Source organism: Emys orbicularis, chromosome 10 (assembly GCF_028017835.1).
Source record: "Emys orbicularis isolate rEmyOrb1 chromosome 10, rEmyOrb1.hap1, whole genome shotgun sequence".
Classification (NCBI taxonomy): domain Eukaryota; kingdom Metazoa; phylum Chordata; order Testudines; family Emydidae; genus Emys; species Emys orbicularis.
The window spans coordinates 88,861,149-88,887,851 of NC_088692.1; the positions used below are offsets into that span (position 1 = coordinate 88,861,149).

General features: G+C 46.0%; 1 protein-coding gene across 1 annotated transcript in view; it reads left to right on the forward strand.

Annotated features, from left to right (window-relative positions):
* ADAMTS7 (ADAM metallopeptidase with thrombospondin type 1 motif 7) overlaps positions 1–26,703 on the forward strand; it is a 135,436-nt gene that overhangs the window by 62,188 nt on the left and 46,545 nt on the right. Inside the window, exons 16-19 of the mRNA XM_065412189.1 lie at positions 3,973–4,114; positions 15,778–15,904; positions 16,783–16,996; positions 22,926–24,845. Of these exons, the coding sequence (XP_065268261.1) occupies positions 3,973–4,114; positions 15,778–15,904; positions 16,783–16,996; positions 22,926–24,845 (2,403 nt within the window). The remainder of the gene's footprint in view (positions 1–3,972; positions 4,115–15,777; positions 15,905–16,782; positions 16,997–22,925; positions 24,846–26,703) is intronic.

The following is a 26,703-nucleotide window of genomic DNA, read 5'->3' on the forward strand; positions in this document are numbered from 1 at the left end:
AGACGCTTAGACCACAGATTTCCCTACTTAATTCTTTCCCCTTGTGTTTGCATTCCCGTCCTTTGCAGGCTGCCTGGGTAAAAGGTAATGACAGCAACAGCTGGCATGAGAAGCCTGCCTGTATCCTTTCCCTGGGATGCAGAGTTTTGCTGTATGTGTCAAATGGAACCCCAGCCCCCAGCATCCACACAGCCTTATGACATTCCCTTCCACAAGTGGGGTGGGAGGGAGACGGGAGATCCTGGGGCCTAATCCTCTGCTTCCTTGAACCCTGGGTTGTCATTTACGCCTGTGGAAGGTGAGGGCTTGACCCTCTGCCTGCTGAAGTCAGTGGTGCAGGATCATGCACTCAGTGCCGCGGGGGTGTTTGAAGTTACCCCTGGTGTAAATAAATGGGGGAATTCTGATTGGATACTGTTTCATGCCCACTTTGTACAGGTGCACATGGCAGCAGAAGGTGCAAAGCAGTGGACTGTCAGGCCCCATATTCTTATTGACCCTGTATTATTTGAGTGTTATGTCAGGGATCTTCTATTTACAACGAATATATTTCCCATCATGCTACCACCAGTTTTTGACAGTCCTCTTCCAGGAGGTAAATACTAGTTTCTGTCTCTACTTGTAAACAAACACCTGTAGGCAAAGTATCTCAGCCCAATCTGGGACACCCTTCCTCATGCTCTTGCAAACCCAAGCCTTTCCTTGCAGAAGTTAATTGTAGAGCAAGTCATGCGTTCCCAAGCCTAGCTGGCCAAAGGGTCTATGCTATGCTTCATGGCACAAAAGAAGTTTTGCATAATTGGCCAAACTCTCAGGCAGCGTAACCCTAGCAATCCAGCCAGTGGCTTTTATTTATTTAGCTTATATTTAATTAAATATTAACTATAAGAAGTGCCTGATACTACTGCCATGTTATGGAACCCTCCTAGTCCCTTATAGAGTTTGGCTAAGTGGTTCAAGACCTCTTAATACTGTATTTTCACGCTCTTGATGGCACCTCATTCTCCCTTTAGGTGTCTCTTCCTGCATGTTGGAGCTACCAGTCTACCATGATGGGTTAGAAGTGGTGGTTAGGTACGCAGCAACCTATGGTACTTTGGCCATGTTCTCCGCTTTGATGGAAAGGGTAGTTTGATAAATATCAAGTAAGCAGATGTGTTAATACATTTTTAGAAAGAAATAAGAGAAATCAAAGTTTTCTTGTCCTATATTGTCAGTATCGTTTTCCCTTGTTAATGTTAACCATTCAGAATGCCTTACACCAGAAAATCTCAGGAAAGCTTCCTGGGATTTGTAACCTAATTAAAACCTTCTGACAATGAGGTTTCACTATTCATCAGGAGGTTCTTGGAAGGAAGCCCTCTGCTGCACCAGAGTTCCAAGAACAACAGAGCTTTGGCGATAATGGAGGCACTTAGGCTAAGAAAACAAGGCTAAGCCCACAAGCTTTCATGAGTGCTGTGGCCCTGCTGATTGGTATGTGAGGCAGCTTGGATTGAATTTATATTAACCAGTGAATCCATTTCAGTCATGCGGAGAAAGATCCCCACATTTCACATGGGAGGAATGCATGACATTTTTTCAAATGTGTTTTTGCTAACTGAAGATTGTTCTGGGTACTTATTTCATCTCCGCTACTTTCCATCTCTCTGTGCTAGCAATTCTTAGACCATTGCAAGTCAGTGTGACACCATGCTGACTCTTTGCTTGATGCCATATCACCAGGGGCTATGGTCTCAACAGATTCTATTTGCTAACCAGTGTTGGGCATGGGCAGTAGTTGGGGGGAGACCTCCAGGGAAAACCCAGGTGCTTCAGGAAATGGTGTTAGTCAGTGGCACTTTTGTCTCCAAGTCAGTAGTGTGAGCCACCCACTTTATTCAGATGTTCATGACAACAGTGGAAATGACATAGGCCCAGGGAATTATTTTAAAAACAAATGTATTTTACCTCCTCCAACAAAGATTTAACCAAAGGCCTCATTTTGTGATTGACCAGCACAAATGCTTCACAGCAACGACTTCTAGATTGAACATGCTGCTGCCAGAAGACTTTTGTTCCCACTCTCTGTCTCTCTCTCATTACCTATTAAAATACAAACTTTAATTGCATTCCCTTCCTGCTTCCTTCTCACACCATCTTAAGACAAGTCAGTTTTAATGGTTCACACATAACAGTGTTTTTCCTGATGTTCTGCAGCATCAGCATTTCTTCTCTGTCTTTCTCTGGGGTGACAACAGCCAGTCTCGCCTACAGAGCCAGGAAAAGCCAGAAGCTCAGAAATTCCCATCACTTATAAAATTCCTCAATGGAGATCTCAGGAAAAGCAATTTACACGAACTAGCCTTCAGGCAGCCCGAGTCAGGTAATCATGCAGCCATCCAATAGCTCCCCTCTGGCCCACGCAAAAGTTTGCTATATTCCACAGAGTGAGGAAGAGGTCATCTACTGAGTCTGCAGTTAACACAGCCTGTTCCCATTCTCCTTTCATCCAGTTGGAAGTAAAGATGTATTTCAGCCCGCACTCTGGAGCCAAAACCCTTCTCCCCTTTGGAAAAGCTTGGCCCTGAACTTCATGGCTTGCCCTTTATATAAGGAACTGAACCAGACGACCAAGAACTTTGGGAAAGTCCTGATCTGGCCTGCACTTGGCAGCTTGGCCTCATCTCTAATTAGAAGGGAAAGCCTTTAACTATTTCCTAACCATAATATCCTTGCAATGGCTAATTTTAACACCACCAACCTTCACTAAGCTGATGTGGTGCTAGGAGGCACTGTGGTTCCGGGGGGGAGGGGGGATGAGGTCTGTCAGATAAAACATAACCAGACTGTCAGGACTTTGGTTTTATCAAAGGTCCTATGGCACTTTTATGGGGGAGGAGGGAAGACAAAACTAGAGGTGTGAGCCCATGGATGTGAGTAGGTCTCTGTTGGATTAATTACATTGCACCTACCGCAACTTCCTTGTTGCTTCACTTGGATTTGCTCATTTTCTCCCCCTGTTCTAAAGCTACTGTGCAGTGTTGCTGGAGTAATTGTGATGGCTGCAGCTCAGTGGTGGGGGAGGAGAAGTGATCTTTATAAACACTTTATTTTTGTACTTTCGAAAGCACTTTGTTGCTTGCAATAGGTGCTGTGTGAATCATTGTATAATAAGTTTGCTACGCTTGGCCAGCTGGATAAATTGTATGGCCCGTGCTATAGAGGAGGTCAGACTAGATAATCACGATGGTTCCTCCTGGCCTTCGAACCTATGATTATGAATTATCCAGGCCCACCTCCTCATTTCCTTTACTGCTGCAGCTGAATCAGCCAGGGAATGACATCTCTATAGTAATGCCAGATTTGTTGCCAGTGATCCCCTGAACAAGAGGCAAAAGGCCAGATTCTGAGTTCATTTTAGGGTTACCAGATAGCAAGTGGGAAAAATCAGGACACTTTTTTTTTGGGGGGGGGGGGGAGAGAGGGGAGGTATAGTTGCATATATAAGACAAAGCCCTAATGGCAGGATGGTCCCAATACTACTGGGGCATCTGGTCACTCTAGTTCATGTACACCAGTGTCAATGAAGTAGCTCTGCTCAAAGTATTGGCCCAGAATCGGCATGTTCTGGTTGAGCTTTTCAGCATGTAAAGACCCTCCCACGCTGCAGGGGCCTAGAGCTCATGCTTCAGCCCGAGCCCAGAAGTTTACATGGCAAGGAAACAGCCCGGCAGCCCCCACGAGCCCAAGTCAGCCGGCACATCGAGCCGCAGGTTTGTCTTTGCTGTGTAGACAACGCCAAGGGCCTTGTGTATTGAACAGGACTCTCTCCAGTCTTCTCCAGATCACTGTGCTGCACGCAAGTATGTTTGTGTATGTTATGCTGCTGCATAGCAATGTCTTGACCTATCAGAGATGCCGAAAAGCCCAATCAATGCCAACAGAAAGTGGTGACATTGCTGAATGAGCTGTGACTTTGTCTCCTCACAGCTGTTGTTCCAGGAGACGAACCCAGGAGTTCGATACCAGTACACTATCCGAAGGGAGTCTGACCAGGAGAATGAGATTCAGCCCGCAGAGTTTTTCTGGCGATACGGCTCCTGGACTAACTGCACTGCCACATGTGGGACAGGTAAGTTTGTCGACCTTTTCATGCCGTGTTACGATTAAAGCCAGTAGCTTTGCTCTCACACATGCTTTACAATAGTAAGTGGAATAGAGGTGATTTTTTGTAAAGTATTCCATGCACATCGAAACCAAAAAGTTCTGGTACAGCACATCCCATCTGAAATCAGTTTGATTAGCTAGTCCACTGATCAGATCTGTCTCACGCTAAAATATTTGCATAATCATTGGGGGTTACCATCACAGTTAAGGTACCAGAATAGGTCCAGTTCTCATAGGAACCTCCCCAATAAATAGGTCTGAAACATGCCGGTTCTGGCCAAATCTCTATAAACATCATGTTTAAAGGGAACAACACAAAATAATTCATTTGTGCCACATTTTACATCACAACCTAGGAAATACACATCAGAACAGTTTGCTGACATTTGTCTCAGAAACTCTTTGGCCTTAGGTTTCAGCGGGTTTGTAACACAGAAACAGCTGCTGGGGTCATAAATATCCAGACCAGACCCCCTGTGGAGCTCAGGCGCTTGGAGTCTGCACTTTATCAGCTTTTTCCTCTTAACTTGGTGTCCTGTTACCATGCTGGTTGTCTGGAGGTTTCAGGGCCTTCTGGTTGATTCAGACAAAAGAGTTTTAAAGAAGTTGAATAAACATAAAATTGCCTGTATTTGGGTTTGCACAACACTATTTTAAAAAAACAATTTCAAGCAACTCGCAGAGGATCAGACTTGAGAGATTCCATGGAAATGCCTCATCCAGCAGATCCCTGAAGCATGCAGGGCAGGGCTCATGCTGTTCCTTGATCGATATCCATGATTCGCCTGTCCCCTCCCCAAAGTCAACACGCCAGGTCATCAGTCACTTCACCCTGCCCTTTTCCCTCAGGTTGCCTTCCATTCCCTCCACAGCTTTCTCCTATGCTCTCCTCCTTCGCTCTGGTGATCAGTCTGCCTGTTTCAGGATGTGTGTAATGGGCTACTCACCACGAGGTGCCCCCTCGCGGCCAGACATCACAGCTCTCTCGCTGGGCTAGCGCCCCCTGCCAATGGTCACGCCAGCACTGGGACTGTGTCTCTGCCTAGTAACTCGGCCCTGCGGCCAGGACACCATCTTTCGTGCACCCTTTCCGGGTCCCAGTCATCCCGAACTAAAAGTCTAAAAATGTCTCTAACGGAAACAAAAATCCTTCCACCCTTTCTGGGGCTTTTCCTCAGCTCAGCCTGCTGGGCTCCACCACCCTTGTAGGCCCCCTTCCCTGTGACTGGCAGGAGACCCCAGTCCCAGTCCCAGCCTCTGCTCTGGGGTCCAGGCCAGGACCTGCTCCCAAACACCCTGTCACCCATTCAAAGTGATTACCCCACATCTGACCTTTCAGTCCTCATCCTCCAAAGGAACCCACACAACACCTTCAAAAGACAAGCCTGGGAACTTAAATTCACAACTCTGCTAGACTCATGCTATAAACCATGGACTCAGCAGCGACTCTGATTTTATGGCTCATCACAACTCTTTGTAACGCACCCCACTCTCTGCTAACCCTTAATTGCCCACTTCATTTTAAATTTAAATGCTCTCCTATAGCATGGTAAACCCCTTAAGCTTGACAATCTGTCCCAACTTGTATTTAGCTCAGACACTCTGTTTTCCTCCCCTAGACTTGAAGAAGAGCTCTTTGAAGCTCTAAAGCTTGTCCCTTCCACCAACAGAAGGTGGTCCAGTAAAAAATATTACCTCTCCTACTTTGTCTCTCTCATATCCTGGGACAAACACAGCTCCAGCACTGCCAATGTACATTTTGCAGTGTTAATTAATGACACTTGGTCAGGCTGCGTGTAAACTACAAGTCCCAGTGAGTTTCCAAACTGGCAGCATAATGGAGACAATTTATTCCACAGTTAGAAGAGTGGGAGGCTAACGGGTGTACAGCTGTCTGAGAGTTTTACAGAACTACTTGTCCAAAATGAGGAAGGTTAAACTTTCAAGTATTTGTTACAGAGATACAGCAGAGAGGCCTATACATTGCTACATGTCTTTGAACTTTAGATTTCTTTCCTATGATCCCATGGCTCCCTTGGGAGGTTGAAGCTTTTGAGGTGTGTATACGTGTGTGTGGTCCTCTATCTCCTCGCCAGCTTCTCAGAGGCAACAGAACACTTTGTTTTGATTTTACTCCATAAACAGAAATGAGAAGAATCTGTCTCTTGTTTTGGTTTTGGCTTTATAATGACCTATTATCTTCCTTTCTCATTAGTTTTGAGGGTGAGCGGTGACATAGCATGGGGCTATTATGAAAACGGTGGTCTAGCAGCTGAATGTAAAACTTTGGTTTTGTGTAGCTGCCTTGCAAAGAGGCTCACACTTGAGTGCACAGTTTGCAAATGTAGGAGCCACCGCTGCACTGCTGATGGCCTTATTCGGAAGCCATTCTGGATTATATTACATTATTATAGTCAGCATTTCCCACTGCTCTGAGAGAGAGAGATTCAGTGACCTGGGTACATGGAAAGTTTGTGGAAAATCTTGCATGATTTTCTTCTTTGTCCTTCACACACAAAGCATTTGTGTGTCCACTAATCCCTGTGGAAAGTCATTAGAAGCTGAAATGCTGCCTAGCCCACGTTCTTAATTTTGAAAGGACATATTTAAACCCGCCTTAATGATCAGCTCTGTCAGGGAGCTCACCCATTTCCATTCTTTTAACTGAATTTTATGTTTTACGCACCAAGGCACCTTCGTTCTCCAAAGAAACATTTTTTCCTGTCCTGCAGTGGGTTCTAAGAAATCTGTTTCTAACTGAATTGTTCTTGTGATCAGTTGAGAATGTTTAAAAAGTCTGCATAGCCATCTCTTAGAGCTCCCCGAGACTGGTACCTTGAGACGTATGGACAGTAATCGCATAGGGCACGAGGCACACAGCTTGTAAATATTTTTGGAACTTCCAAGTGGTTATTTCTCTTTTTAAATAAATGTCAAAAATAAAAGTATCTGACCCAAGTATGTAAAGATAAAGGGGCCCAATCCTTGCTCTCACTGAAGTTCCTGGGAGATTTTTGCCATTATCTTTAACTGGAGCAAGGTTGGTGGATAATATATGTGTGTGTATGTGTATGTATGTGTTTTTTACACACACACACACACACACAGCCATAAAGCAGATTACTTTTCCCACAGCCCAAAGATGCTTTTGCCATCTGAGAAAACTTTATCCCTACAACTCCTAATTCTTAATGTAACCTAGTGGCCAGGGCCGGCTCCAGGTTTTCTGCCGCCCCAAGCGGCGGAAAAAAAAAAGAAAAAAAGCCAATCGACCACAGCTCAATCGCGCCGCCACATTCTTCGGCGGCAGTTCGGCGGCGGGTCCTTCGCTCCCTCTCTTCCTCTTTGGCGGCACTTTGGCGGCAGCTCAAACAGGAAGAGAGGGACTGAGGGACCCGCCGCCGAATTCCCACCAAAGACCTGGCCGTGCCACCCCAATAGCGGACGGAGGCCCTTTGTATTGGCTACCCCAAGCACCTGCTTCCTTCGCTGGTGCCTGGAGCTGGCCCTGCTAGTGGCCTGTGCCAGCTGCTTCAGCCAAAGAAACTCTGCACTGAGTAGATATGTAATAACTTATCCCCAGAGAACATTTCTACCTAGGCTCCAACGGTTAGAGGTTGGTCTATGCCCTGAAACTTGAGGGTTCCTGGCACGTCTCAAACTCCGAGGTTTTTACACTGGATCTCCACGTGGCTGGGACTAGTCCCCCAAATAGCACACTGCTGTGCGATAAAGGATCGAGATGAGAGAGAAAGAGAGAACTTAGCTCACGCTTTTTTATTTATAACCCGTTTCACAATGGGATTTGCTTGTTTGTTTTAATTAATCAAGTTTCAGAATAGATGGAAGATGGTCATATAGAGTCACAGCTACCCAACCTGACCCACTGAGTTGATCCTGATCCTATTTACCCCAGAGTGAATCAGGAGTCACTCTGTTGAAGTCAATGGAGATGTAAAATGGTGTGAAATCGAAATCAGGCCCATTGATTTCCGCGGTAGATGGGGGGGGGGGTCTGAGAAGGCATTTGTTACTACCATCTAATGCCAAAGGGCTAGGCTGCAGTGTCACCGTCTGCCCCAAGGAAGGGGCAGCACCTGGTTGTGCTATCCAGGAGCAGAGCAGGGGTTGAGCTATGACTTGGAGTCACAGTTTTCTCCCTTCCTTTCCCTTGCTGCATGGGGGAAGCCGCATCAGTCATGCACCCAGCATAGCTTATTTCCCATTCGGCTTGTGCATGTCAGCTGCGCCCCTGCCCACCACACCTCCACCTCCCGCCCAGGAGAGGGAACAGCAGTGCGATGGCAGCCACGCTCTCCTCTGCCCACCGTGATGCTGGAAGCATCATGCCACACAGTAAGGGGAGCGAGAGCAACAATTTGTGCAAACTTCCCCTCGTCTGGACAAGGCCCCTGCAGCTCAGGTTCGAAGCCCAGTGGTGTGGGAAAGCTCACGCTCTGCTTGTTCTGTAAATAAACAGGACTTCAGGCACCGGAGCTGCCAGCCTCACACATTTCACAAGCGCCAAATACCCTCTGAAAATCCTCACTGACAAAGCTGAGCCACGCAGTCTGGGAGTTTCCTCTTTTCAGCAGAGTCCAGGAATTCCTTCTGCCTCCTTACTTCACAGCGACTCGTTCTTATCGTTAGTTACAGCTCTCCACAGGCACGGCAGAAGTGTGTGCTGCAAGAATTAAAAAAAAAAAACCACGGTATCTTAGCAGCTTGTGGAACGTGAGTTCATCCTTAGCTGCTTCTCCCCACCAGCGCTGCCGAATGGACACAGGAGGCTGTCAGATGATTTAGCCATTCGCTGAGAGTGCCAACAAAGCAAGAGCTGGTTTCTTGCCAGTCAAACTTTTTTTTTTTTTTTTTTTTGAGACTGTTGCCAAAAGTGCATCTGTAAAAAACAATATCCAATCACAGACACAGGCTACCAGCCTGCCAATTGGGAGACGTCAGGGCTGCATGCTAGTGGGTCCCTGGAGTATGGTTCTCATTCGAACATTAAATGAGCCTCCACATCTCTTCCTTATTTGCAGGGAATCTTGGATGCTTTTGACAGCTTGTAGATAGGCCCTAACCCCAGCAGAACCGAAGCGCGAGCCCTGAGCACCGTCACACACTGCAGCAGCTCAACAGAATAAGGGAGTGTGGGGTACTGACGGTTTCCACTCAGCTCAGCCGTAACAATACTACTACCAGAGGGGTTAGCATTTCACAGCAGACACGCGGGTGAGATCTTCACTGCTCACTCGGACAGTGGTAAAGTCCACTGCTTACAGTCGGCTTGTGGTAGGTGTCTCAGGCTGGGAGGGCTTATTCGGAGACCACGAGGTACGCTATACGATTGAAAGCGCTGCTTTGAGAATCACTGCCATTTCCACACAACAGGGCCCCGTTCCTGGTTAACCTGTAGACACTACTGTAGTAAACATGATTAATGATAAATAATACGAATATCTAGGGCTCACTCGTACTTCACCTCTGTGCAGAACTGTTAGCACAGAGGCACTTTTTGCTTTCTCCAGCCCCTCCCATGCGCTGGGGCCAGGGGCCATGCCAGCCCTTGCATTCTGGCAGCACAATGACATGAGTCTAACACCACTGATAGCCCTAAATTCTCCCCCCTTTCCCCCCAGAGGAACAGAGGGAGCTTAAAGCAAGGTGATTAACTCTGCCCAGCTAAGGTTCCTCGAGCTGGCCCCTCCCAGGGAGAGCGTAGCTGCACCCTCTCAAACAAGAAGCCAGAAACCAGCTTCTCCTGGAGGCGTTGTGCATGAAATGCCCCTACAGCTGGATGGGTCTCCAGAGCAGAATCTAGCCCACAGCATCTTCTAACACCCCACTGAGCTCTCAGCCCAACTGAGTGGAAAAGCTCTAGAAAATGCAGCGGAAAACGACAGCCTTTCTGTAGGTTCTCTGAACCGCCCTATAGAATTTATTAAGACCTGGGTTCCTTCCTGGCTCTGCTGCTGGCCTGCTGGGTGACCTTGGGCAAGTCACAGCCCTGCTCTGTGCCTCAGTTTCCCTATCTGTCACACGTGGATCATGATAACGATGCTGACCTGATACTTTGTAAAACGTTTTGAGCTCTGCTGATGAAAAGTGCTAGCTAAGAGCTGGGGATCATTATTATTATTATTTCACTCTCTTTTAGGATGGTTCAAAAACTGATCGAAAGGACACAGTATAATTCTCTATTAAAAGTCTGTGGCCCACCACTGGTGTAAATCAGCAGCGCTTCATTGTCGGTCGGTGGAGCTACACCTATTTACACACACTGAGGACCTGGCCCTGCATGTACTTAGCATCATTTCTACACACCCCTGTTGGGTTCGTCCCTCGTAAATTCCATTGGACTCTTCACCGAGGGAGATAATTTTCTTTTCTGTCACTGTTGAGTGTAAAACTCTGTCTGTCCAAAGGAGCTATTCTCTGCCTCTCCTCCCTGCCTAATTCATCCAGCAATGCCACAGGCCAGTATGTGTGAGATGAAAGGTGCAAGTCAGATGCCAGAAATACCAGCACTGAGGAATCACCGAGTGAATGTGGCAATGGCTGCAATTTGCTAGCAAAGAGAACATGTCTGTTTTATACCAGGCTTGTGGCTCTGAACTGTTTAAACGCAGAGATAGATCATCAGCCATTGTGGCACAGAGAAGGCCCATGAGGCTCATTGCAGTTAGTTGAGATTAAGGTAACCTTGGAGTCTAGCAAGGGTTCTTGACGTGGTTTAATCTCTACCCTGCAGTTCAGTGGTTGGACAAGCTAGTGCTTTTGACATCATTTCTACTTTCGGCGTAGACAGGAAGGATGAGGCTGTGGTTCAAGGGCAGAAGTGGGAGTCAAGAGACCTGGTGTCTGTTTCCAGCTCTGGAACAAATCACTTAACCTCCTTGAACCTCAGCTTCCCTGTCTGGAGGATGGAGCTAATAATCACATGCACTAAAAGGTCTTGGGAGACTCCATTGATTAGTGTTTGTAAAGTGCTTTGAGCTCCTCAAATGGAAATGCTATAGGAACACAGAGGAGTTATTTACTGGTCTGTTGTTCTCACCTGTGATCACTAAAACCCAGCATCTTCTTAACTGTCCCCCCTATAGCTACACCCGCAGAACATCTAACCCGCTTCTTATCAGCCCAGTGCAGGTGGATTTCTCCTTGTGCTTCCCAGATCCCTTGCTTCCATCACCAACCCAGGCTGCACTGATTCAAACACTAGAGTCCTGGATCCATTTCCACACCCTGAGCTTACCTAGCAGAAAATGACCAGTCACTACAAGGGCATGACAACGTTCCCTGCAATGTGTATTGATCATTTCAACTTTTACCAGTGTTTTGTCCTGCCCACCTGGCTGTTCTGCACTCCAGGCCTTTCTCAGAAAGACTCCAAAGCCCTGGTTGGTCTTACTGAGCACTGTGAACTGCTGATTTATTTATTTTTTTACACCAAGGAAGTGTCTCCATGTCAGAAAGCATGTTCTTTCTTTCTGGTTCTCGTAGCTTCTGGGAAAAGGGGCTGAAAGGAACATGTACATTGATATACAGTCACCTTTCTGAAACAGTATCCTCGCCTGCTAGTAATTTCAGACCCTTGTACCTTGCAGTACATTCTGTTTTGGTTCCCATGTAGTAATGAATTACTCCCTTTCCCAGCTAAGGAAAGAGGTTAGGGTTAGAGGCTAAGCCGGCCATGCTGTTAATGGGACTGCTTGTGCAAACAGTGTGACACCATCTTGTGATCCTATTAAATTCACTGGTCCTGCTCTGAAGGGCAAAGGTCACCCCCTCGAGGAAATGAAATCTGCTGCCTGCTGGGGGACAAAGCAAGCAGGTGTTGAACTGGGGATTTTTATTTTTATTGTAACCTGTAGTTTATGGAGTTGTGGTCTGGGCCTAACGAGCGTTTACTGTGGGAGCCATGGCCTTTGTCATTTCAGAGGCGACCAAGGCTGCATGAAGAATCTAGTGTAGGTGACTGAGGGAGGGGTGCTCATCTGGTGTAACTCAGCAGAGCACCGGTCATGGCCTTTGTCATTTCAGAGGCGACCAAGGCTGCATGAAGAATCTAGTGTAGGTGACTGAGGGAGGGGTGCTCATCTGGTGTAACTCAGCAGAGCACCGGTCACTTCACGGTCTCACACTGGCGTATATAGATGCTTATTGGTGAGATTAGCAAATCCGGCAATACACGGAGGGCTGGCACACAGCTCCCATGATAAGCTGAGCTCTCTGCTCACCTACCAGATACTGGGGTCCTTAGCTAGTTTTGAACACAAAGATTTTTCATCGGGGAAAAAACACTCAACTAGTCAATGTTCTTGAGTGTGCTAGTTCTGCATAAACAAATAGAAGCAGCAAAATGATTGTGAGCCAGTTTAGAGGAATCAGACGCACTGGCAGAAAAATAATAAATTGAAACTCAACTAGGAAACATGCAAACTATACATGTAGGGGGAAATAACCCCAAACTCTTATACTTGATAGAAGGGAGACACCTAGAAAGTCAAGATGCTGAGATTGTTAGAGGTGACAGTGGGCAACAAACCAGACATGAGGTTGAAATAGAATATGGATGGAGGAAAGGCTGGTGCCGTTTTGGGTTGTGTATACAAAGGCAGATGTTCATAGAATCATAGGCCTGGAAGGGACCTCAAGAGGTCATCTAGTCCAGTCCCCTGCACTCATGGCAGGACTAAGTATTGTCAGACCATCCCTGACAGGTGTTTGTCTAACCTGCTCTTTAAAATCTCCAAAGATGGAGATTCCACAACCTCCCTGGGCAATTTATCCCAATGCTTAACCACCCTGACAGTTAGGAAGTTTTTCCTAATGTCCAACCTAAACCGCCCTTGCTGCAATTTAAGTCCATTGTTTCTTGTCCTATCCTCAGAGGTTAAGGAGAACCATTTTTCTCCCTCCTCCTTATAACAACCTTTTGTGTACTTGAAAACTGTTATCATGTCCCCTCTCAATCTTCTCTTCTCCAGACAAAACAAACCCAATTTTTTCAATCTTCCCTCATAGGTCATGTGTTCTAGACCTTTAATAATTTTTATTGCTCTTCTCTGGACTTTCTCCAATTTATCCACATCATTCCTGAAATGTGGCATCCAGAACTGGACACAATAATACTCCAGCTGAGGCCTAATCAGCGTGGAGTAGAGCGGAAGAATTACTTCTCGTGCCTTGCTTACAATTGGCAATTAAATAATATGTACAAAGGATCAAAAACTATCAATGATTGGAAGTTGAGAAACCCTCCAGCTCCTTGAATGGTGAGCTCCCTCCACCTGCAGAGAGATTGGTTCACAGCTGGGTTTTTTGTTTTTTTAATGTTTCAACTTGTTTATAATCGAAAGGAAATGAAGTTTGTCATACACAATGTTGTCATAGGTAATAATGAACAACATGCCCATTGCAGGAAGAGTCAGCAGGGGATCTTTCTTATCCTTTCACCAGATGCTTCCTATTTTAGCTAGTCAAGGTTATGAGTAAGTGGATAGATACATGTTTGTTCGTGCAAACAATTGTGTTAAAATAAGCTGGAGGGTCTGAAAAATTAAGCAACACTCCCATTGACTTCAGTGGGGCCAGGATTTCATGTAGGGAAACTTGCACTCCCCCATTGGAGTTCTTATCATAATTACACTATGTTACAGAAATACCTTTATTACTGCACCAGATGCATGACATGGGGAGCCTATCCCCGGGGGTCCAATGGAGATGGTGGCAGGTATAGATCATGCTACCTACACTGTTTCTGAGGCTCTACTGTTCAGAAATGCTCTGCATTGAGAGAGTCAGTTTATGCACCCCCAGCCAGAAGAGGCTGTGTGTAATTTACCTTATTGCTAAACCACATTGCAGAGAGCTTTTCCATTAGCGAAACCTGCACATTGTGCAATTAAAACAAGAGAGTAGCAGTCCATTTCTTTGTGTGCTGGAACTTTAAAGTAGAATGGCCTCTCTGACTGCTGCAGAGGCAACTGTGAGGCAGCTACCACATGGGCTGCGTGCAGATACAGACGGTAACAGAGTGAGCCACAATACAGGTATTCATTCTCTCCTGGAGACTTGATATTTGCTCTTTCTTCCTTGTTTTCCTTAAACTGAAATACAATACTTTGTCCTGCCTTGAGTGCAGAGGACTGGACTAGATGACCTGTTGAGGTCCCTTCCAGTCCTACACTTCTATGAAAAGTCAGCTAGACTGAGAAATGTATGCTTCACTCTTTCGGAATGGATTAACAGAACACATGGAATGTGAAGTTTCACTCAGAGTGAAGATTAAAGTGTAATGAGGCAAATTATATTCATTTTACATTATTGAGCAAACTCTGATTTGTTTAAATACCTACTGTATTCAAGGGACCAGGGAACTTAAATGTCCTTGCTTATTCTGTGTTATTACCTGACCACCCTGAGCTTTGAAAGTGAGTTGGCAAAATATAATCTGACACATTTAGTTCTTTCTTTCTTTTTTTTTGACAGCTACACATTTACAAGATCTTTCTACTGTTGATCTATAGGTTTCTGCTTGGAGTGCCCTAGATTGGATCTAAAGTCAGAATCTAAGAATTTATCTCATTCCAGCCAAACAGATAACACATCCTGCTTCCCTGGGGAAAATCTTGCATTGCCTGCTGTGTTTTTTACTTTAGAGACTCAGTGCCCTGGGTGGATTGGTACTATTTCTAACCCTTCACTTCCACGCTGCACCGACCAGTGGGAGATGTGTATCCAGGATTCTTTTCCAGCACTGTGCAGTTCCAGAAATCTGATCGTGATAACATATCACGTATTGGGCTTCCTCCTGCCCGTTTCACATCCATGGACAATGCAAGCATTGTTCCGCCAACAAGCTGGTCCAGTGCAGATGAGTGAGAGAGGGAGCAAAATGAAGTGACTGCTAGCAGAAAGTTGACAATTTGTGAGTTTCATGAACGATATGAAAGATTCTGGGCAGGCATCACGGACAAACTGCAGAAACAGACTTTTCAAGTCATTTAATTTTTAAGGATTTTTTCTTTTCTTCTTAGTAAGTCAGGTTATATGAAGGCCTCCTGTAACATGTTAGCAATGGATTTTTAATGGCCAAACACCTTGGGGTTAATGAAACAAGAGAATAAAAACCACACTACGCCAGTGCCTGACTGATGTTTTTGTAGCTTACCATTTTAAAGGCTGTATTGTGGGGAGTTCATTTTATTCCTCCTACATAGTCAGCATTATTATCTTTCATTTTTTATTTTTTAGAGGCTACTTTTTTGGTTGATTTAAATTAGGGAGTTGAGGGAGGGAGCTGCCGGCAGACTGGCTAACAAAGGGAAAGTCAGACAAAGGCGCTGGTTGTTCGTACTTTATGATAAGTGCTGTGCATGTGTGTCTTGGAGCGCTGCAATCTAACCTGACATCTGCTGACCTGAGGCCCAAATCATTTCATTCCGAGGCCACTTCATTATAACATTCCATGCCTCGAGCCCCCTGTCAAGGGGGCTGATTGTAACAGCTACCTGCAGGTGTGCAGCTCAAACACTCAGCTCTTGACACGCCAAAGCCATTTTCAGTGAGGGCCCTGCTTGCCAAACTGAACCCGTGTTTGCTGCCTTTCTCTGTCGCCAGGTGTTCAGAGACAGATCGTGCACTGTGTGGAAAAGATGGCTGGGATAGTGGAGGAGCGGTACTGTGACTCATTAACCCGACCCGACGACAAGCAGAGGACGTGTAGCGAAGAGCCCTGCCCAGCCAGGTTTGCTTTCCTTTGCTTTCCCATCTTCTCATTCTCATCCAGCCCTGGATGCTCTCACTACTTAACAGAGTGGCTGCAGGAGGGCAGAGCCTCAGCTGGTGCAAATTAGCATCTGAAGTCAGCAGAGCTACGCTTACCTACAGCAGCCTGGGCGCTGGCCTGTCTGTATAAAAGTGACCACTGGACTCCATGATTCTGCATCTGACTCCCTCCACCCTGGCATCTGGTAAGAACTATGGCCCCAATCCTGCAACTGGATCCATACAAGAGACCTTTTGCTCCTATGCAGAGCCTCACTGATGTCCCTGTGAATAGGCATTTGCAGCTTGGGCCTGTAGACAGATCCTCAAAGGTATTTAGGTGCCTAATTCCTATTGAAATCAATGGAAGTTAAGAGGTGCTGGGTCTGAGCTCCTCTGGGTTCAGACCTTGCTGGAAAGGGCCATGAACTCGCATGCTGCTCTATAGATGACAACTCATGCCACACAGTACTGCAGATAATCTCAAGCACAGATCCTGAATCCCAATGCCCTGAACTTTTGGGAAGGTTGAAATCCAAAACCCTGATCAGGAGCCAAGTTTCCCTAGCGACCCCCACCTCTCTGACCTCTAGATAGAAGAGCAGGAGAGCAGTCCCAACTAGCCTCTGCTTTGCAAACGGCTTCTGTCTTTACACCTAAACCACACTCCAGGCTCCCAGTGCCCGTGCTGCTTGGAGTGTTTGAAATCCAGCTGAGAACGTGGAGATGTGGACGTGTCTGTAACACTGAGTGTGTGGCTTTATCAAGGAGGATAGACACTGCATTGTGGCTAGCAACAAACCTGCTAATATGAATGCTCACTTCAGCTCCCACCTTTTCCCCTTTTCATTTTCCTAGGTGGTGGGTTGGCGAGTGGCAGAAATGCTCTGCCACTTGTGGTGAAGCTGGGCTCATGAAGAGGACGGTCCTTTGCATTCAAAGTGTGTGGCTGGACGAACAGCGGGCTTTGCAGCACACCGAATGTCAGCATCTCTCCAAGCCAGACGCCGCTGCGCCCTGTAATAGGGAGATCCTCTGTCCTGCTCAATGGGCCATGGGCAACTGGTCTGAGGTGAGAAAGTTAAAGGGTAAAGAGCACATTAGTCTCAGGTCCTTGGGAAGCTTGAAGGGTCACTTAGAGACACATGCTCAGGGAACACTGGGCTCTGCTGGAACCACAGTGAATTTTAGAGTAGTGGTTCTCAGCCGGGGTCCAGTGGTTCTCAGTCCCTGGGGATCTGCAGACTATGGCTAAGGGGTCTGCGAAAGGTTGTCATTACCGTAGAACCATGGTTTTCAACCTGTGGTGCATGGACCCTTGGGGGTCCTCAGACTATGTCTAAGATTTCCAAAGGGGTCCGCACCTCCATTCGAAAATGAAAAAAAGTTGAGACCCACCGGCTTAGAGAACTAATCCTTGATTCAGGTGGCTTGTTCATTACCGCACTCACATGCAAAGCACAGGGCCCTCATTAAGAATTCTCTGGGGAATCACTACATCCTAGAACAATCTCAGCAGTGAAACACTTTACACAGGGGCTGGCTCAGATTAAACCATTTTAAAGAGGGGGGAAGGAGAGGAATTCAGACAGAAAACTCAGGTTGGGGGAGGGGCAGGAGGTGTCTAGCTCTCATTCAAACTCCACCTGTCAGACATTCCTGGAAATAGTTGGAGTCCTGACAATTTAAACATTAAAATTCATTTTAATTCTCTCTTTTTTTGAGGAGCTGCAATTATAAAAACCAGATCAAGTGAAAGGCAGGTTTGTGACCCAGACAGATCTTAAAATAAAGAATCACCCTGAGGCTGTTATAATCTTTTTTCCTTCTTCAAATTTGGCTGTTTCCTCCATCAGGGACTCGTAAATACTCAGTGCTTAGTGCAAAGAATTAGATTGACAGAAAGAAAAGCTTTTAAAGCCTTTTAAATATTTCGCAGCACCACGAGTTTCCACCCTAAACTTTGGCAGAATCCTGCAAATGTTTTGAGCCCACTGCAACACGGAGTTTTTGGGAAGTCATGAGAGTTTGTATGTGTGTACACACTAAGGCAGTGTTTCCCAAACTTGGGATGCCGCTTGTGTAGGGAAAGCTCCTGGCGGGCCAGGCCAGTTTGTTTACCTGCCGCATCCGCAGCTTCAGCCGATCGCGGCTCCCAAGGGCCACTGTTCGCTACTCCAGGCCAATGGGAGCGGCTGGGAGCAGCGCGGGCCGAGGGATGTGCTGGCCGCCGCCCCCATTGGCCTGGAGCGGCGAACCGCGGCCAGTGGGAGCTGCGATCGGCCGAACCTGCGGATGCGGCAGGTAAACAAACCGGCCAGGCCCGCCAGGGGCTTTCCCTGAACAAACGACGTCCCAAGTTTGGGAAACACTGCACTAAGGGTATGTCTACACTACAGCTGGCCTATGCCAGCTGACTCCGGCTAAGGGACTCGGGCTCAGGGGCTGTTTAATTGCAGTCTAGACCTTCAGGGTCAGGCTGCAGCCCAAGCTCTGGGACCTTCTCACATCAGAGGATCCTACAGCCTGGACTCCAGCACGAGCCTGAACATCTACACCGCAGTTAAATAGCTCCTTAGCCCAAAACCCACAAGCCTGAGTCAGCTGGCATGGACCTGCTGCCGGTTTGTAATTGCTGTGTAGACAGACCCTTGTCTGTGAGTGGTTAACTGCTCTGTACATACACTGTCATATATGGTCATGAGGAAATCGACACTTCACTTTTAAACAAGGGAGCAGGCTAGAGTGTATGACTATTCAGAGCTGCACAGACTGTTCACTGATCAGCTTACATGATGCCCTGCTATTAATGGCTATTTAATCAGATGAATCAGCCAAGTAAATTGAGCTAGCAGAGGGGTTCTCATAAGAATGGGGAGGTTTGGGGACGTGGGAGGAGTTTGGCAAAGACCTAGGTCAGCCAAAGCTGGTGGCAAAGCAAGAGTTTATTTTCTGTAAAATATTTTTTTCTTTAACATTTGGCTATTTTTCAAAAATGGAATTTTTCATTATGTATATAAATTTCCAAAAAGTTACATTTTCATTAAAAATGTCCATATATATATATATATATATACATACATTTTAATTAAAATATAACCTTTTTTTTTTTTTTTTTTGTATTGCCAGCTTTGATCACAGATTGGATTTTTAACTAAAAATCATAATTTCAAATTTTAAAAAATCATATTAAAACTATCCAGCTTAAAAATAAGTTTTGGTTTTAAATTGTTTACCAAAAGCACAACAGAATGAAAAGGTGAACAGAAGAATGTAAATGATAATTGGGAACTGTTTAAGGAAACGTTTTACTAGATGCCCCAAAAGCCACAATTCCACAATCAAGAAAGAAGGCTTCACTGATCAAAAAACCAACTTGTCTTAGAGGGGAAGTGAAAGCAGCTATAAAAAATTTATATATATAAAAAAGGGGAGAAAGGGGACATTTATAGCAATTAATATAAATTAGAAACATGAATTGTAGAAAATTGATAAGGGAAGCAAAAGGATACAAGTAGCCCTTTATGGCCAGCAGAGTTAAAGACAATAACAAAGAGATTTATTAAAATGTACTAGAAACAAAAGTAATCCTAACAGTGGTTACTCCATTGCTAGATGGAGATGGTAGAATTGACCATAATAATGCAAAATAAGCAGAAGTGTTCAATAAATATTTCTGTTGGGCGGGGGGGGACGGACGACAGATGAAGTATTCATATCAGATGATGATAAAATACTTTCCATTTCAAGAGTAACTCAGGTCAACACGTCTGGATAACTTGCATCTAAAAGTTTAAAAGGGGCTGGCTGAGGAGCCCTCTGGACCAGATATGGGATTTTCAATATGTCTTGGAACACTGTGGAAGTTCCAGAAGGCAGGAAGAGAGCTAAAGTTGTGCCAATATTTTAAAAGGGTCAATTGGAAGAACTGGGTATTTATAGACCTGCCAACCTAACATTGATCCTGGGCAAAATAATGCAACAGTTGATATGGTACTCAATTAATAGAGAATTAAATGAGGGTAATATTATCTATGCCAAATATGGGTTTATGTTTGATATTTTTTTTGATGAAATTACAAGTTTGGCTGATAATGGTAATAGTGTTGTTGTAATATACGTAGACTTCTGTAAGGCGTTTAACAAGTTACCACATGCCATTTTGATTAAGAAACTGGAATAATCCAAAATCTATGTGGCATACATTAAATGGATAAAAACAGGCTAATGATAGGTCTCAAAATGTAATTGTAAACAGGGAATCATCACTGAGTGGGTGTGTTTGCAGTGGGTCCCACAGGGAACAGTTCTTGGCCCTTCGCTATTTCACATTTTTATCAGCAATCTGGAAGAAAACATAAAATCATTCCTGATAAAATTTGCAGATGACACAGAGACTGGGGGAGTGGTAAATAATGAAGAAGACAGGTCAGTGATCCAAAACAATCCAGATCACTTTGTAAACTGAATGCAAGCAAACAATATTCATTGCAACATAGCCAAACGCAAAGTCATGCAGCTAGAAACAAAGAACGCAAGCCATATTTACAGGATAGGGACTGCTAGCCCGGGAAGAACTTACTCTGAAAAAGACTTGGGGGTCATGCAGGGCCACCCAGAGGATTCAGGGGGCCTGGGGCAAAGCGGGGGAGCTGCAGCGCTTGTACTCACCTGGCGGTGGTCCGGGTCTTCGGTGGCATTTCGGCTGTGGGGGGGCCCTTCAGTCGCTGGTATAAATGTCTGGCAATGAGCACTTGTTGTTATAAATAAACTGCTCCTTATGCCAAGCACATTCCTTACCCCAGATTCACTCATATTTTACATTTCCCAAGAGCCTGTAACCTACAGTAAACAAAGGCTCAGTCCTGCCTTTTGATACTCAGGCAGAGGCTGTAAGCTGCTGAGTCAGCAATTAATAAATGCCGGGAACCTTGGGGCTGGCCAAGGATGGGGAAGATGCTTCACTGGGTCTGTCCTCCCACACAGGAGCCAGCTGGAATCATAGTGGGGACCATAAGCTCTTTGCTAGTCCAGGCCTGGCCCTCGGTTTCCCAATGGGGAGAGCAAAATTAGAAAATCATGAATTGATTTACATTTACAACCAAAAAAGTTTTTGAAAATCCTTCTCTGACATGCTGAGAACAGAGTTCAAGAAACCAGTGTTTTCCCCAAAGCATTAAGCATCATATGCACATAAAGCCAGAATAAAGATCCCCCACCACAATGTCACCCTACTTGTCCATCCATCCAAGTTATTCACACTGCCCCCCTTCACCACAGTATCTGGGCACCTCACAATTTGCAGTGTATTTATCCTCACAACACTCCTATGAGGTAAGGCAGTGCTGTTATCCCCATTGTACAGATGGGAAACTGAGGCACCAAGAGACTAAGTGACTTACCCAGGGTCACACTGGCAGTCTGGGACAGAGCAGGGAATTAAGTAAGGCTTGTGCCCTAATCATTGGGCCAATCTTCCTCTCTCCTCAACCATTGCAGTAGAAACACAGTCTTGAACTCTGGCTTAGTATGTTCGTGAGAACGGGCCTGCTTTCCCCATATTTTGATTGAAGATATTAATACATTTGTCCTTTTTAGTGTATGGGCCAGTGACACGAATGGTACAAATCACAGCCCTCACTGGGCAACTAGGATTTCTCCAGTGTGGGCGAGCACCCAGGATAGACCGCCAGTGTGCCGGCTCTGTGCACATCCGCATAACCAACTCCCGCACTGTGTGCCCTCGGGAGAGGATGTGACCTCCACTCCACTCACTTCACGCCCCAGCTGCCTTATTGGTCCCTCAGAGTGCCGTTAATATGTGCCAAGGGCTAGCTAGGCCCCCAGCAGCATGGGGAACTGCGGAAGCACAAAGTTGGCACCTAATGACCTTTGCACATATGTAACGTACCCACCCCCATCCACACACACACCCGTTCACATGGGTCTGCCCCCACGCACTGCTTGGCCAGACCCTACTTATAAACTCTGCAAATAGTCTGAGAACTTAATCTGTGCAATTCACCTTGAATTCGGATTGCCTTGCTTTGGTCGCTGTAAATTAACCTTTTGCCCAAACTGATATACTGTCAACCCAAATAGATGGTATTTCTATTGAAATCCCCTGGGCTTAGGTTTGCCTTTCTAGTTTGATTATGTAAGGGACTTGGTAATACAGGACTAATGCTACATAAATCAGTTATAATTAAGCACAACGATCTGTGGCTCATTCAGATCAAGTGTGATCTTAATGGAATTATGACTTACATATTAGGTAGGATAATTTCACTGACCTTATTTCCTGTTTGTGGGTCTCTTTTATACTGAATAATGTCAATGGGTCCATTATGTGCTTTTCCTCAACAAAACGTCTTATTAATCCTTGGTTTTCCATTTACCAGGCCCACACCCATGTTATCACCCCTTTATTTAACAATCTCTTTCATGAGAAGGGCCAGAATTCATGGCAACTGCAGTTGGGGCTATTAGATCATCTTATCCAGTCCTCTCCACAAACCCCAACTCCAAGAAAACTTTCTGGCCGGCATGTAGGCCAAGTTTCAGCCTGAAGCAAAATAGGCCGAGATATAAATACACCAGAAAAGTGGTTTGTAACGGAAATATGAATGACTCTTAATTATAGTCTCACTACCAGACTTTTTTTGTAATATATAGATTTCTCGGTACTGTATATCTACCCAGCAGAACGAAGTGCCATAATATTTAGTAAAACACTCCTGAGTCAAGTTGGTTGGAGAAGGTACGGAATTTTTATTAATTGCCTGAGCAGGCTGCTCAGTTCAAGTGTTTTCTGGCTTCTGGCTTTACAGGCTCAGAGAGCTAGCACTGATATTAGCATAGCCACGCCCATGCAAATATTAAATCATCTCATTTGCATAGCCACTCCCTTGGTTGTATGATAATACACATCCTTACTATCATTTACTGACTACTGTTTCTCATGCTCTCGTTTGATATTTTCATTTCTTTTTCTTCTCTAGTGCTCAGTAACATGTGGAAACGGAACACAAAGACGCCTTGTTTATTGCAGTAACAATACTAGGACAACTTGTGATCTTACACAGAGACCACTGTCAGAAACTACTTGCTCCCTGAAGCAATGCCAGAAGAAAATAGAAAATGCCAACACTGACTGGTCTGGCAGCGGATCTTCAAGCAGAGAACTATTTAATGAAATAAATTACATTCCCAATCATCACATTTCCCACTTCAGCCCCTCAATTCCGAATAATCCAAAATCCAAAGACGAGAATGTCATCACAGAGGAAGATTTTTCAAGCAGCAGTAACAAAAAGGGAAATGTGTTTGTGGATGATTTTTACTATGATTATAATTTTATCAATTTCCATGAAGATCTGTCCTATGATCCCCTGGGTGAGAAAGACATCAAGAGTGAGGGGTTTAAACCAGATGCTGAGGGCGAGGCTTCTAATGAAATGTCTCCTAACATTCCGTATAATGTAAAACCAGAAGGAGAACCCAGTGAAGGAAACTCAGCAAGAAGTGAGACAAATACTTCTGCAGATGTGCATAATGAAGAAAAGGAAAAAGCTGGTGTTGGAGACAATAAAACTCTCTTCAGTATAACTGAAGAACATGAGGATATCGGGACAGCTACTGCCCACTACATAACCCCCTCCTACATTGGAGATGAGGAGGAGGAAATGCATACGCCACTTTCCAAAGATCATCCATCCACTGAGAATGGAACAAGCCTTTATTCTATAAACAGCCAGGATAATCTGCCCACTGATAAGACCCGAGGAGTCCTGCTGACAAGGACCATTTCTGAAGAGGATGCGACAGTCACCATCCCCTCTATCAGTTATCCTTATCTGGCCATCCCCACTCCACCACTGCCTGTTGACAAGGGCAGTGCTGGTGGAGAAGAGATGTATGACATTTGGGGAAGTACAGGAGAGCCTGGAAGCAGAGAAGAGGATGGTAAAAGCACAGAGGTTCCTGCTAACAATGACAGGGAAGATGATGGCTTGGCTGGTATTGCCCAGCCAGGCCAGGAAGATACCAATGAAATGCATTTGGTCCTCATCGATGATGGTGACACTGACTCCAAAACCGAAGATGAAAAAGCACAGGCCGGTATAACCGCAACAGCAGAGAGTGCAGACATGAACAGGCCCCCACATAACCTGCCTCCCCAGCCAACGACAAATGAGCCGCTGCATCCTGCAGCTAAAGACACCCCTTTCCTCTCCACTGAACACAGATCTGAGCAGGAAACAAGAGGCACTAGTGAAGACACTCACCCTGCTATGGGTTCATATAAGTCAGATAACAAGGAACCGGATGACCATACATCCCGTGCAGAGGATGTACAGAAGCAGCTAGATGATTTCAATGCTGTTTCACAGACGCATGATACGCGAGCAGCCGCCATGACAGCTCTTCCCCCGCTGAGGTCCACGCCTCCCCATGTGCATGAGCCATCCACACAAGAAAGCAGGACACTTACATCAAACAATCGAGCCCACCAGGGTGCCCAAGCACCAGCCGTGCCAGTATCCTCAGATCCAAACCCCACAGCTGGTCCAGAAGGGACACTTTCTGCTTTGCCAGCCGAGTTAACCACAGCATGGTGGGCTGAGAGGGAAGCAAATGAAATCAAGATGACTCATTATAGAAAGGATGTGTTTTCTGATGTGCCTGGGGCCACCCGCGCAGGCCCAAACGAAAGCGCGGGCCCGGATGAGAGCTCCCCATGGGGCACCCAGAGGATATTTACTAACAGGGCTGGAGACCGTGGAACGTCTCTCCCCACGCCCAGCCTTCCAGAGCAGCAGCGGCAGGAGGCAGAAACAAAGGAGGATTCTTTCCTATTGCTCCCTGCTACCAGAGCAGCCACAGTAATGACCAGCTGGGAAGTTGGGCGCTGGAGTGAGGCAAGTACAGCTGAACCCTATGAAGAGAGTAACCCAGGCGTTGTCTGGCAGATGGGCCCGGTCCTTTAGCAGGGCTTTGTCGTGTAGGGCGCGCTTGTTGGGCTTACAGAAAAGGTACTTGTCTCACAGATCCATTCTTTTCCTTGGCCAAGCTCCATTTCCATGCGTTAGCAGAAGGAATGAAGTGCGAGGCGGTGCTAGGGGCACTTAGTCAGCAGTATGGGGTGGGGCACAGAGGTGCCCTGTGCGGGGGTGGAGACCAAGAGCAGGAAGCTGGCCAGAGCTTCCCAGTGCATGGGTGAGCACACACATTGTTACGCTCCTCAGGGACGCGGCCTGCCTCCCCTGCACACACTCTGGCTCTGCTGGCTGGTGCAACGGGGGGTGCAGTTATACCCACCCCCTTTGCAGCCTTATCCTCCCACTGAAGCAGCCTGTGCCCCCCAAGCACAAAGGCTGTGGTTAGAGCAGCCCTTACGTTGGCCTCGCAAGCGGGAGAGCAGGGAGAAGGCTCCATAGTCCCTCCCACACGCTGTTCAGCCACTGGAGACCTAACCCTAACTTAGTCCTAACGTGGTGAAGCATGGAGCAGCCTGCACACTCCCATTGTGCACTAAGCCGCACGGGGAAGGGTCCCCCCGGTTCCCTAGCGGTGATGAGGCCCAGCCCTTCACTTCGCCCAGCGGCTAAATATATAGCACTAGCATTGCGCCAGCTCCCGGCCACAAACGGGCTTCCAACTCACTTCCACTATCTGTATAACTGGAGTGCCTGGGGGCCTGTCAGGTCAGGGCCCTGTTGTGCTCTGTACAGACACACCGTAGTACGCAGACCCTGCCCCAGAGAGCTCAGTTACACCTTTGTCTGAGAGAGCCTTAAAACATGATAAAACCACAGGGATTCTATTCGCATCAAGACTACAGCCTACCAGAACAATCGTACAGCACCGAGTCTGCTTATTGAGCTACTGTCACTAATTATTAGTGTCCCTTTATTGCATGGTGATTGCTTCCTATGACTATTCTTTGGATAGACTTTACAATGACAGACAAATGGCTGATGCAATTCATTGCATGGTAATAAAATGAGAGTCAAAAAAGCACAAAGAGAGACTACGTTAGTGTGCCTGTCTGCTTCCCCAGTATAATCTGAATTTCCCTCTGCTGCACTTTCTCTATCGAGAATGTCTTTTACAGAGTTCACAATGTGCAGTGGGTCATATGCTGCTCAGGGACATCTACGTCACAGCAATGAAACAGAATTACGCTGGTTTAACTGAGAGCACAATTTAATCACATATTCTGAATGTGGCTCATCAGTTCCTAATGCAGGGCTAGAATAATGCCCACATTCAATGCCCTTTTTATACATCTTGTGTGCTTGATTGTCTTATACTGATATTAAGGATTGTCCCAAAATTCTTAAGTTCTGTACGCAAACTTCTCAAGAGTCTCCTCGTAATTAGTCTTTAGTGCTGCCTAACCATGAGAATAATGTGTGCTCTGGAAAGTAAGATGCTAGAGATGAGCCTAGAGAGGAGAACAAGATGCAGGCTTTACACTTCGGAAGGGGACTGATAGGAGAGAGAAGTTTATCAGAACTTGTATCACATAAAAAGACTTGAGACGAATGCTTGGCCTTAAAGGAAATGAGGAGGAGTTTCTTTGCAGAGAGCAGTTAAACAAACGAATCCAGCAATGCTAATTAAATGAAGCTCTAAAATTAACCAGGCTAAATCCACCCCGGTCAACTAAAGACCCTGGAGCTGCACCCATTTACCCCGTGGCTTCATGGCCCAGTAGGTGTAGCTACTTCTTAATCAGTTAGAAACTCATGGTGGGTAATGCCAAGTAACAGT